This window comes from Neoarius graeffei, chromosome 10, assembly GCF_027579695.1.
Source record: "Neoarius graeffei isolate fNeoGra1 chromosome 10, fNeoGra1.pri, whole genome shotgun sequence".
NCBI classification, from domain to species: domain Eukaryota; kingdom Metazoa; phylum Chordata; class Actinopteri; order Siluriformes; family Ariidae; genus Neoarius; species Neoarius graeffei.
Window position 1 is genome coordinate 13,896,589 of NC_083578.1, and position 12,925 is coordinate 13,909,513.

General features: G+C 41.9%; 1 protein-coding gene across 3 annotated transcripts in view; it reads right to left on the reverse strand.

Moving 5' to 3' along the window:
* Positions 1 to 7,366: 7,366 nt before the first annotated feature.
* Positions 7,367 to 12,925, reverse strand: part of LOC132892864 (phosphatidylethanolamine-binding protein 4) — a 277,165-nt gene continuing 271,606 nt past the window's right edge. The window contains exons 7-8 of one of the 3 annotated variants that reach the window (XR_009655486.1): positions 9,245 to 9,407; positions 7,367 to 9,076 (exon numbers count right to left, since the gene is read on the reverse strand). Coding sequence is in view for 1 of the 3 variants with exons in the window: in XM_060931329.1 (XP_060787312.1) it covers positions 9,316 to 9,407 (92 nt within the window). In the remaining 2 variants the exon portion in view is untranslated. Of the gene's footprint in view, positions 9,408 to 12,925 lie in introns of all 3 variants that reach the window. The other 2 variants (XR_009655485.1, XM_060931329.1) reach the window with 2 other exon arrangements.

The window sequence follows — 12,925 nt, forward strand, 5'->3', positions numbered from 1 at the left end:
TCTTGTACTCGTTCTGTCCTGCAGACTGAAATGTGATATTGTTTCTGTGGAAGTTAGTTTTGCCAGATTCCTGTCCAACTGTCCCTCTCAGGTTTACACGGTTTTTCATTTATGCAAACTTGAAAAGAAGACGTCCATAATAGCAGAGCCTTACTTAACTGTCCTGCCCTTGTAGGGTATTTCATGATGCTTTACATGTAAATAGGTGATGAAGGAACTAAGAACATTATGGGGCTTTTCCACTACCAACGCGGCTGAGTTGGGCTGAGCCGTGCTGTGCTGAGTCGAGCTGAGCGGGGCTGTTGGGGTTGCATTTCGACTACAACCGCGCTGAACCGTGCTGGCTGGAAGTGGGTGGACACATTGGGTGGAGTTAGCGAAAGTGGGTGGACATCACGTGATGTCGTTAGGCGGCGCAAACAGTGACATCAGTGATCTTTTAAGCGGTAGTCTCACGACCCGGATAGTAAACAATAAACATGGAGGACATGGAGTCGTTAGTGTTGCTGGTCTTGGTGCTGTGGCTTGTTGTCACCGACAACGCCAACAGATACTGGCAAGAGCGTATAGATGAGGCGAGGCACATAAGGCTTCAGAAAGAGAGGGAACTTCTTCAATTCCTTCTTCCGGGTTTACGGTGTTTACAGATCCCAGCGTGCTCGCGGGGCGTGTGTGGGCATGTGAGGACACTCCTCCTCACCAATCAGTGAACAGGGAAGTGTCTCCTCATGCCCCTAGCCCCACTCGGCTCGGTTGGGCTCACTTCAGCCCCACTCCAAAACCGTGCGAGTTTTGGGTGCTGAGTAAGGCTGAAGTGAGCTCAGTCGTGCTGCTCTGAGGTAGTCGAAACGCGAGCCGTGTTGGGCTGAAGTGAGCTGAGAAAGGGTAGTGGAAAGGGTCCAATAGTTTCCGCATCATCCTGGTTCAAGGTAAGTCATGCTGGAATGGTGGTAGAGTCGGCAGCGTTGCTGCCTCATATATCAAAGACTGTGGTTCAATCTTGAACTTGGGCAAATTGTCTGTGTAGAGTTTTGCAGGTTTCTCGGGTTTACTCCAGCTTCTCTGGTTTCCTCCAGCTCCCAAAAGACATGCCAGGCGGGTGGACTGATGGATCGGCTTTGCTGAATTGCCCCAAGGTGCAAAGAATTGTTGTCCCAGCCATGGTGTATTCCCATCGTGTATATCCATGATGACCAGGATAAAATGGGGAACGAAAGGTGAATGAATGCCATTCAGAGTCACTTCCTCTTGAACTTGGTCTCCATACATCCTGTTCGCTCCGAGTGAGGGAATTCCATCTGAACTGGAATGTTATTAATATCAGGGCACTTTCTAACACGGCAAACTTATTAATAGGTTTAGTGATGGAAAAATGACACACAACACATCCCAAAGTGCTACATTTTTCATTTCCTCCAACAAAGCATTATGTGCAGCTCTATTGTGAAGCTATGAGTCAATGACCGGCCGTTCCGGTAGTTGCTGTGTAAACGGTTGCGGCATTCATTCATTACATCATTGTCACCAGGGTTCCCTCGGCTCACTTTGCATGCAGGGATTCCATGGAATTGCTCAGCTGTCACAGATCTGTTGAGCGAGGTGGCGGAAAAATTCAAAGCCACCATGGGCATATAATCAAATTAGTTGTGTTTCTTTCCAGGCTGCATTCAGGCCAATTCAAATGACTGTTCCTCGTTGCTAATGTTGCCCGGAGCCAAGCCCTGGAAGCCTGATTACACGATTATTTATATACATTTTGGAAAGATGTGTGATGGTTAAACAATGGCTGACCTACAATATAATACACTGTTTAAAAAAAATTTCCAGTACAATTAATATTAAAATGGAACAACGTTTGGTTATTCCAATGTTTTGGACAAACAGGTGAGTATTAGTCATGGTTTATTATTCCATTTTTAGCATTACAAAAATAGAAAGTCAAAACAGTCAGGCAGTTTTACATTTCTTTATCTGACAACAGGTGTAAATGTACAACCCCCGATTCCAAAAAAGTTGGGACAAAGTACAAATTGTAAATAAAAACGGAATGCAATAATTTACAAATCTCAAAAACTGATATTGTATTCACAATAGAACATAGACAACATATCAAATGTCGAAAGTGAGACATTTTGAAATTTCATGCCACGTATTGGCTCATTTGAAATTTCATGACAGCAACACATCTCAAAAAAGTTGGGACAGGGGCAATAAGAGGCTGGAAAAGTTAAAGGTACAAAAAAGGAACAGCTGGAGGACCAAATTGCAACTCATTACGTCAATTGGCAATAGGTCACTAACATGACTGGGTATAAAAAGAGCATCTTGGAGTGGCAGCGGCTCTCAGAAGTAAAGATGGGAAGAGGATCACCAATCCCCCTAATTCTGCGCCGACAAATAGTGGAGCAATATCAGAAAGGAGTTCGACAGTGTAAAATTGCAAAGAGTTTGAACATATCATCATCTACAGTGCATAATATCATCAAAAGATTCAGAGAATCTGGAAGAATCTCCGTGCGTAAGGGTCAAGGCCGGAAAACCAGACTGGGTGCCCGTGATCTTCGGGCCCTTAGACGGCACTGCATCACATACAGGCATGCTTCTGTATTGGAAATCACAAAATGGGCTCAGGAATATTTCCAGAGAACATTATCTGTGAACACAATTCACCGTGGCGGCACGGTGGTGTAGTGGTTAGCACTGTCGCCTCACAGCAAGAAGGTCCTGGGTTCGAGCCCCGGGGCCGGCGAGGGCCTTTCTGTGCGGAGTTTGCATGTTCTCCCCGTGTCCGCGTGGGTTTCCTCCGGGTGCTCCGGTTTCCCCCACAGTCCAAAGACATGCAGGTTAGGTTAACTGGTGACTCTAAATTGAGCGTAGGTGTGAATGTGAGTGTGAATGGTTGTCTGTGTCTATGTGTCAGCCCTGTGATGACCTGGCGACTTGTCCAGGGTGTACCCCGCCTTTCGCCCGTAGTCAGCTGGGATAGGCTCCAGCTTGCCTGCGACCCTGTAGAAGGATAAAGCGGCTAGAGATAATGAGATGAGATGAGACAATTCACCGTGCCATCCGCCGTTGCCAGCTAAAACTCTATAGTTCAAAGAAGAAGCCGTATCTAAACACGATCCAGAAGCGCAGACGTCTTCTCTGGGCCAAGGCTCATTTAAAATGGACTGTGGCAAAGTGGAAAACTGTTCTGTGGTCAGACGAATCAAAATTTGAAGTTCTTTATGGAAATCAGGGACGCCGTGTCATTCGGACTAAAGAGGAGAAGGATGACCCAAGTTGTTATCAGCGCTCAGTTCAGAAGCCTGCATCTCTGATGGTATGGGGTTGCATTAGTGCGTGTGGCATGGGCAGCTTACACATCTGGAAAGACGCCATCAATGCTGAAAGGTATATCCAGGTTCTAGAGCAACATATGCTCCCATCCAGACGACGTCTCTTTCAGGGAAGACCTTGCATTTTCCAACATGACAATGCCAAACCACATACTGCATCAATTACAGCATCATGGCTGCGTAGAAGAAGGGTCCGGGTACTGAACTGGCCAGCCTGCAGTCCAGATCTTTCACCCATAGAAAACATTTGGCGCATCATAAAACGGAAGATACGACAAAAAAGACCTAAGACAGTTGAGCAACTAGAATCCTACATTAGACAAGAATGGGTTAACATTCCTATCCCTAAACTTGAGCAACTTGTCTCCTCAGTCCCCAGACGTTTACAGACTGTTGTAAAGAGAAAAGGGGATGTCTCACAGTGGTAAACATGGCCTTGTCCCAACTTTTTTGAGATGTGTTGTTGTCATGAAATTTAAAATCACCTAATTTTTCTCTTTAAATGATACATTTTCTCAGTTTAAATATTTGATATGTCATCTATGTTCTATTCTGAATAAAATATGGAATTTTGAAACTTCCACATCATTGCATTCCGTTTTTATTTACAATTTGTACTTTGTCCCAACTTTTTGGGAATCGGGGTTGTAACTTATAGCCATAACTGCATACATTAATAGGGTTATCAAAGCAAAGTTGGAGTACACCACTTTTCATTGCACCTTTGAATGTTCACTGTGTTTCAGTATATATATTTATAGCAGTGATGCACTTTGTCTAGCTGAGTCATGTCATAATAATACTCATGATAGTTGGACCTTGATTAAACTATACAGATTGACTCGCTATACACACTGGCCTGTATTACTTAATTAGTACATTATATACACAGTATCTCATCTCATTATCTCTAGCCGCTTTATCCTTCTACAGGGTCGCAGGCAAGTTGGAGCCTATCCCAGCTGACTACGGGCGAAAGGCGGGGTACACCCTGGACAAGTCGCCAGGTCATCACAGGGCTGACACATAGACACAGGCAACCATTCACACTCACATTCACACCTACGCTCAATTTAGAGTCACCAGTTAACCTAACCTGCATGTCTTTGGACTGTGGGGGAAACCGGAGCACCCGGAGGAAACCCACGCGGACACGGGGAGAACATGCAAACTCCGCACAGAAAGGCCCTCGCCGGCCACGGGGCTCGAACCCGGACCTTCTTGCTGTGAGGCGACAGTGCTAACCACTACACCACCGTGCTGCCCTATATACACAGTATGTAAATGTTCTTTCAGGCATTTTTGTACCTTTCTTCATTGGTGGTGGGAGCATTGAGCCATCACCATTCTTCATGAGTGACAGCTGGACAGCAGTGCATTGGGAGTGGTCATCCAACAAAACCAGCAGATCTAGGGTTCTGAACCAACACTGACACCTTCATAAAGTAGAGGCCACTGTGCCGCTGTCACCAGGTCTAAAGAAACAAAAAATCTGACATTTTCGGTGATTATTAATGCTTGGATTCATATTTGGTCAAATCCTGTCAAACAGGAGCTTCAAGGCAGATGAATGAAGTCTGATATAAAGCAAAGCTCTTTGGCGGAAGGTCCCCTTATTTGAATAGGCATGCATGTACATGCATATGTGCGTGCGCACACACACACACGCCTTACTATAGTTGTGAGGACCTTCCATTGATAAAAATTAATGCTCTGCTACACCAAATGTCAAACCCTAAAATTTAGGTTCTGGTCTTTGGTCTTGTGGGGACCAGTAAAATGTCTCAACAAGGTACTTATGGTTACATTTGCTTCCCAGGAAAATATAAAAACTTGCACACACATATCTAACATGATCTAACATACAGTATTGTCAGTTTTAACTGTCTACTTTCCATCACAACTTTCTTCCAGTCAAGTCTGCCAAGTCCCTCCCACCAACCAATGCTCCCTCATCACATGACATCTACCAGCTGGGGAAGGTGAAGGCTAACACGTTTCCTCAGAGAAACAAAACCATAAACTTCTTCAGTCAACCACATCTTTTCGAATTGCTGCTCATACTGCGTTACATGGTAGAACTTATTGCCATCTTCCACATACATGAGCTCACAGATGCCCATGATGGGTTAGTGTCATTGTGACTGGCAGAGGAGAAAGGGTAGGCCATCAGTCCCACGCAGACAGCATGGCCAATTTTGAATATTTTAAGTTCGTTTCTTAGACAAGGATAAAAAAATATTTGTAATAGTTAGACATAATGAACATCCACTACGTATGGCCAATTTTGTTCTTTTAGAGTCCCGGTCATGGTTGGTTGAGGCATTGTTGGGATTTGAACTCACTCACGACCCCACCAACAATAACTCTGAACTGAGCCAAAGGAAAACAAAGATGAGTGTATGTTTATGTTGTGTAGAATTGTGGGTTTGACTACTTGTGTCTGAGAACTAAACCAAAACAAGCTAGCTCATGTCTCGAGTTCACAATCAGGCCTCAAAGACTCTCATATATATCTATATACATTTGCAAGGTCAAGTGTATGTACCGGTACATCCTTCAGCTGGGATGAACTCTGTGTGTCTATACGTGAACAAATACCAAGTCAATCATACCATTAAGCTGCACTGTTCGTCAGCACACCAAAGTTTCTTTTCCAAATCCAGTTCTTTGTTTCCAACCATGTGGAGAATTGATTACAACGAACTTCTGAGACAGAACAGCAGAATGGAAACCAATAGTTCAGAGATGCTCTTCAGTTGGCTTTTTTTTTTTTGATACATCCAGAAAGGAGAGCTTTGTGAGAAAACATGAGTTCCAACTGTAGACTGTTTTTGTCTATAAACTCATTTGAACGATATGAAAGCCATTTCTTAATATTATCTTTTGTTTTCTGATAATAAAAGGGAGTTATGTCATGTTCACAGTGTAGAATTCACAGTTCAGATGAGTCAGAATGTTGATGTTGAATATTGATGATAATTTTCTTTAGGGACTTCACAGGGACTGTATGGTGGACGCTCCTTAGAAACAGGTTTTAAACAGATAAGGTGAGGAGATGTTGTAGAAGGAGCCTTCGGTGTCAGACGTAAAGCTGTAGCTGTATTTTTGTCTTATTACCTTGAAGTTATTATACCAACAACTGTTATAGTGTAAGTGATAATAGGTACTAACTTTTTTTTGAGGCTGTTCCACATGTAGCTATAAATAGATAAAAAAAACATCACTTTTATTAATGAAAAAAGTAATTAGCAAATAAAAGCAAGGAAGCACTTGTGCTGGATCTGCTGTTATTGGAAAATAATTGACTTTGAGTTGATAACAGTAAATCAATCATTGATTATTTTCCTCAAACAGTATGGTCCTCAGTTTATTCCTTACATAACACTCATGCAATTATGTTACTGGATAGATTACAGAGGTGGACATGCACAATCCAAGTCCACTTTTGAGTTTAACCCTTACATGCAACAAATTGATTTAACCTCCTAGGGCAGGGGTGTCAAACCTGATCCATAAAGGGCCGTGTGGCTGCAGGTTTTCATTCCAGCCATGCAGCAGCACCCTGATTTGGCTTATTCAATCAACTGACACACCCACCCTTTAATCAAGGGTGGGTGTGGCTGCAAGTATTTGACTGTGTGAAGACAGTTCAGTTGATTGAATGAGCCAAGTCAGGTGTGCTGCTGCATGGCTGGAATGAAAACCTGCAGCCACAAGGCCCTTTATGGATCAGGTTTGACACCCCTGTGACCTAGGGCTTAGCGGTCACATGCGTGGACAGCACTTTATGGAAATTCGGAACAAGAATCCACATATGTGGACATACTTTTTCTCTAAAAGTACATCTTATCAAAAGATGATGCTTAGTTTTTATTCTAATCAGGTTCTAATAAGCCCAAATAGCAAAGAGAAATAAAAAATGCATGTAAAAAAAAAACAGCTTGGGCCTTAGGAGGTTAAAAAAAAAAAATCGAGCTAATAGAGGTGAAGAGTGAGGTCATCAGTGCTGGTGATCTGAATGTAAATGGTTTTTAAAATTTATTTAGTTATTTTTACAAAAAGTCAAGTTTATTTGTATAGCGCTTTTAACAATAAACATTGTCGCAAAGCAGCTTTACAGAATTTGAACGACTTAAAACATGAGCTAATTTTATCCCTAATCTATCCCCAATGAGCAAGCCTGTGGCGACAGTGGCAAGGAAAAACTCCCTCAGACGACATGAGAAAGAAACCTCGAGAGGAACCAGACTCAAAAGGGAACCCATCCTCATTTGGGCAACAACAGACAGCATGACTATAACATTAACAGTTTTAACATGAAGACAGTTTCATTGATGTTATAAACTCTTCATTGATGGAAACTTGAGTGCAAAACTGTTCATGACAACCGCAGTCCTAAAGTTAGCAAGTCAGCTGTAGTCCTCAGCCATAAAAGCATTACTGTAAGAGTCCAGAGCGTCCTCCATGTATAACCCTCAACTGTCCTCATGGGGCCGTCCTCCACAGGAGCGATGCGATAAAACTCCAACCAGACACAGGGCACCAGGATGGATCAAGCAAGTCCGAGGCCAGCATCTCAATCCCAGGACCAACATGTAACTCAGAGGGACAGATGGGGAGGGGGGGGAGAAAGAGAGAGAAAGAAAAAAGTGATGGATCAGGCTTGGGATTGATCTTTACAGCAGTGCAAACTGACAGGTTTAGCTCACTACCTCCACTGGTGTAAAATGGTGGCGTTTTCCATGACACTATTTAACGTTTATGATGCTGGTGGGGAAATCATCGTGTTTTGTAAGTTCTGTAATAGATTATCACGCACAGGTACAGATGTGATTTTAAAAACGCAATCCGTTTGTATTAATGTTGTAAAAATAGTCCAGACAGTTTGGAAACCTTTGCATCTGCGGATCTGAAGTGACACGACATTATTAGACAAATTCTCCTCGAAATAGTGCTTCATGTAAATTTGTTGCTGAATATAAACATAAAACTACTCGGGCATGTGAGACAGAAACTGCACAATGGAAACTTGCCTGGCACATTCACAAATACGAAACTTCTCTCTCCCATTACAAAAAAAAAAAAAAAAACCCACAACACATCACCAAAGGTTAAAAAAAAAAGTGAACTTGTGCCCCTCCTGTCACTCTGAGACCGTCTGGCCGAAAGTAGCTGTGAGAGTATTTTAGTCGTAGTTCCACTGTTGCTTCCGGCTGTGTTGTGGTGTTGGTTTCACCCCCTTCTTCCTCTATTGGCCCTGACGTACTTCCTCTCCAACTCAGATATTTCCACACACCCTCTCAAAAAAGTGTCAGTAGCCACTATTCATCGTTCTCACCTGTTCCTCGAGTCGTTTATTTCTCCGTTTGGATGTCTTAAACACAAACCTGAAATCCCCAGAGCTGAAACAGCCCCAAAGCAGAGCACGAGGCAGCACTGCTGAATGCAACCGGAGGAGTTTGAGTGCCAAGAAAGCAGGGATGCACCGCTGCAGTGGCCTGGAAGTGAGGGGTGGATTATGCAAGAGTGGCAGAAGAGTTATAAAAAGTAGTGTGTGTGTGTGTTTGTGAATACTCAACATCATCCCATTATTAGTACATGTTAAATACACTGCTTCAGAATGTGTATAAATACATTCTGTGGTTGTGTAGTTTCCACATTTTGGATTACTACATAATTTGCTCACACACTCTCCAAGGAAGAGACGAGACCCTGGGCCAGGTTTTGTCAGTATGCTTTTAAGGATACAGAGAAGGGACAGTTGTAAAATCTCACAGCAGATCATCAGATACAGTTCTGATTGTTCATTGACTTAAAATGTCTATTTAATAGAAATTATCTACACAACAATGTGAAGCAAATACATTACCTACTGTACACTCATCTGGGAGAAAAACAATCACCATTTTTACTTTCCCCTGATTGTAGAATAGTTGCGTAAGGTGTATGTTATGGTTCAGGTGTGTGGTGTCATCTAATCTTTAAAGTGTTGAGTAAGAAACTGGAGTGAGGCCACCGGACCAGCAAGTCCAAACTTCTCCACAAATGCTTGAGGATCCCAGTTTCCTAAAGAAAGAGAAAAAAAACAACAACCACAATGTAATACGCTACCGTTCAAAAGTTTGGGGTCACCCAGACAATTCTGTGTTTTCCATGAAAAGTCACACTTTTATTTACCACCATAAGTTGTAAAATGAATAGAAAATATAGTCAAGACATTTTTCTGGCCATTTTGAGCATTTAATCGACCCCACAAATGTGATGCTCCAGAAACTCAATCTGCTCAAAGGAAGGTCAGTTTTATAGCTTCTCTAAAGAGCTCAACTGTTTTCAGCTGTGCTAACATGATTGTACAAGGGTTTTCTAATCATCCATTAGCCTTCTGAGGCAATGAGCAAACACATTGTACCATTAGAACACTGGAGTGAGAGTTGCTGGAAATGGGCCTCTATACACCTATGGAGATATTGCACCAAAAACCAGACGTTTGCAGCTAGAATAGTCATTTACCACATTAGCAATGTATAGAGTGGATTTCTGATTAGTTTAAAGTGATCTTCATTGAAAAGAACAGTGCTTTTCTTTCAAAAATAAGGACATTTCAAAGTGACCCCAAACTTTTGAACGGTAGTGTAAATATAACTTGAATGAATGAATGAATGAATGAATTTATTTTATTTCGAACATGTATAAAAAAAATGTATGTAACTATTTGTACATACAAAAGAAAGACAACGAGAAAGTGACACAAAAAAAGAATAAATAAAATAACAAAGAGCTAAGACATTACAATACACCGCACATAGTTCGAAAAAGGAGTGGGAAGAAGTACAATACTTTTTTAATTTCCCACCCATTTTTAACTACCCCGAAATCCAAACTACATTAATACACCTATAAAAATATATACCATATATACACTTCATGAATATCTATATAAATATATAATTACAAAAATAAATATCTACTACATACCTATCCCTGTAAATATGAATATATAAACTATCCCCATAAATAAATATATACCATATTCTAAGTTAGTTCTAATATAACAACCAACCCTATTCTATTTATCCCTCATCATCCTCCGTTAGACATACTTCCTCTTCTATATACTTGTTTAAAAATATTTTTTTGTACCTTTTTTTTAAAACAGATTTATATTTGCACTTTGTTTTATTTCTGAACTTCAGTTCTCAAAGTGTTCAGGTACAAACATTTAAGCTTTGAATAAAATTTTTTGCCACACCTGTAAGGTGTGAACCATGGAGTGATAGTGATTTTTACCTTTTAAAAAAACAAACAAACCTATATTTCTATTAATTAGGCAGAACTTTCTCAACTAGGCACCTCTTCATCCAGAGTGATTTACATTTTAGATTTAGACAATGCCCTAGTGTTTCAGTCACATGACTGTTTAGCTGTGGTCACCATATCTGGAACTGAATTTCTGGCTTTTCTGGATAGCGTGAACATAATTCGAGGTGAAAGATGGATAAAAATGACTCATCTTACATCAGAATAACACATAAATACTACTTCAACGGAGCTCAGAAAATAGACTGTGATCCTTATGTACTTCCCCAGAACAGCTCATTCCAGTTAAACTTGCAAATTTGCCAAATTCTTGTTTTCTTGATATACTGTATCTCAAACAAACCTCTCACCCTGCTCTGGACAGCCTCAAAGCATTAAAAGCACCAAAATCTATCATTTATTGACTTCTGGGTGGCTAAAAGATCGCAGAACGTTTCATCAGGAAGAGAAAAAGTGCTTATTATTGGCAGGGTAAGTCGATATCAACTAACTGACTAAGCTTTGCTTATTTTAGTAATACATACAGCTGAGATGAGCTTTCTTAGCTCTCATAATGTATCTAGCTAACTAACACAGCTATAGACTCAATTAAGTACACGTACGCAAGAAGGTTGCTGAGAGTATTACGTTTACCAATGTAAATATTAGGAGCGGCATAAGCACCATGTGACAGTGCATCGATGACTGACTAAACAAACTAGCTTTGTGTCTCAAATCATGTACTTACACTACCGTTCAAAAGTTTGGAGTCACTTTGAAATGTCCTTATTTTTGAAAGAAAAGCACTGTTCTTTTCAATGAAGATCACTTTAAACTAATCAGAAATCCACTCTAAACATTGCTAATGTGGTAAATGACTATTCTAGCTGCAAATGTCTGGTTTTTGGTGCAATATCTCCATAGGTGTATAGAGGCCCATTTCCAGCAACTATCACTCCAGTGTTCTAATGGTACAATGTGTTTGCTCATTGCCACGGGCGCAGATAGAGGGGGGGACTCGTCCCACCCAGATTTAAATTCACCTCGTTTGGTCCCCCCCACTTATAGGGAGGAAAAAACGTCTATGCTGTCTTTCTTTGCATAAGGCAAACCTCACGAAAAAATCAAAAGACTAATTACCATTCGGTTTATTGAGGTGCACAGCAGTACATACATAGTTGCAACAACTCACATAAAACAAAACAAAGACTGATATTCGGTTGGTTGAGCTGCGCAGACTGCACAGGTTGCGAGCTCGAGCTTGGTTGCTATGGTTACCCACAACAAGTTTGACAGGCATATCGGGGACAGCTCCTAGTTCAGGACCCTAACACGGCATGATAAAGGGTGCCAAACCGAAAAGGCAGAAAACGATTGTATCGTTTTTTTCAAAAAACAATGACTAAGTAAACTGTGCCTTACTTTATCATATCACCTTGCAATTTTTTGATAGTCTGTTCAAAGTAATGTCGTAGTGAAAGTAAAATCGTACGGAGTAGAGATGCCTTTCTGGTAGCCTCCTTCTTTCGGTAGTAGCCTGTAGATAGAGTGCTCAGAAGGCAGTTTTAATGTTTAATCTGGCGTTCCCTGTCATAATTTCAGCGAGCATATTGTTTCATAAGGAAACTTTGCGAAGAGTTGTTGACTGACTGCCGCTCACGCTACACACAGGCATAGTTATGGCCCTTTTCCACTACCCTTTTTCAGCTCACTTCAGCTCGCTTCAGCTAACTTCAGCCCGACACGGCTCGCATTTCGACTACCAAAGAACAGCACGACTCGGCTCGCTTCAGCCCTGCTTAGCCCCTAAAACTCGCACCGTTTTGGAGTGGGGCTGAAGCGAGCCAAAGCAAGCCGAGTGAGGCTGGGGGCGTGAGCAGACACTCCCCTGTGCACTGATTGGTGAGGAGGAGTGTCCTCACATGCCCACACACGCCCCGCGAGCACGCTGGGATCTGTAAACACCGTAAACCCGGAAGAAGAATAATTACGAATTACGAGAATTTCTGAAGCCTTATGCGCCTCGCCTCATCTATACGCTCTTGCCAGTATCTGTTGGCGTTGTCGGTGACAACAAGCCACAGCACCAAGACCAGCAACACTAACGACTCCATGTTTATTGTTTACTATTCGGGTCGTGAGACTACCGCTTAAAAGATCACTGATGTCACTGTTTGCGCTGCTTAACGACATCACGTGACGTCCACCCACTTTCGCTAACTCCACCCAATGTGTCCACCCACTTCCAGCCAGCATGGTTCAGCGCGGTTGTAGTCGAAATGCAACTT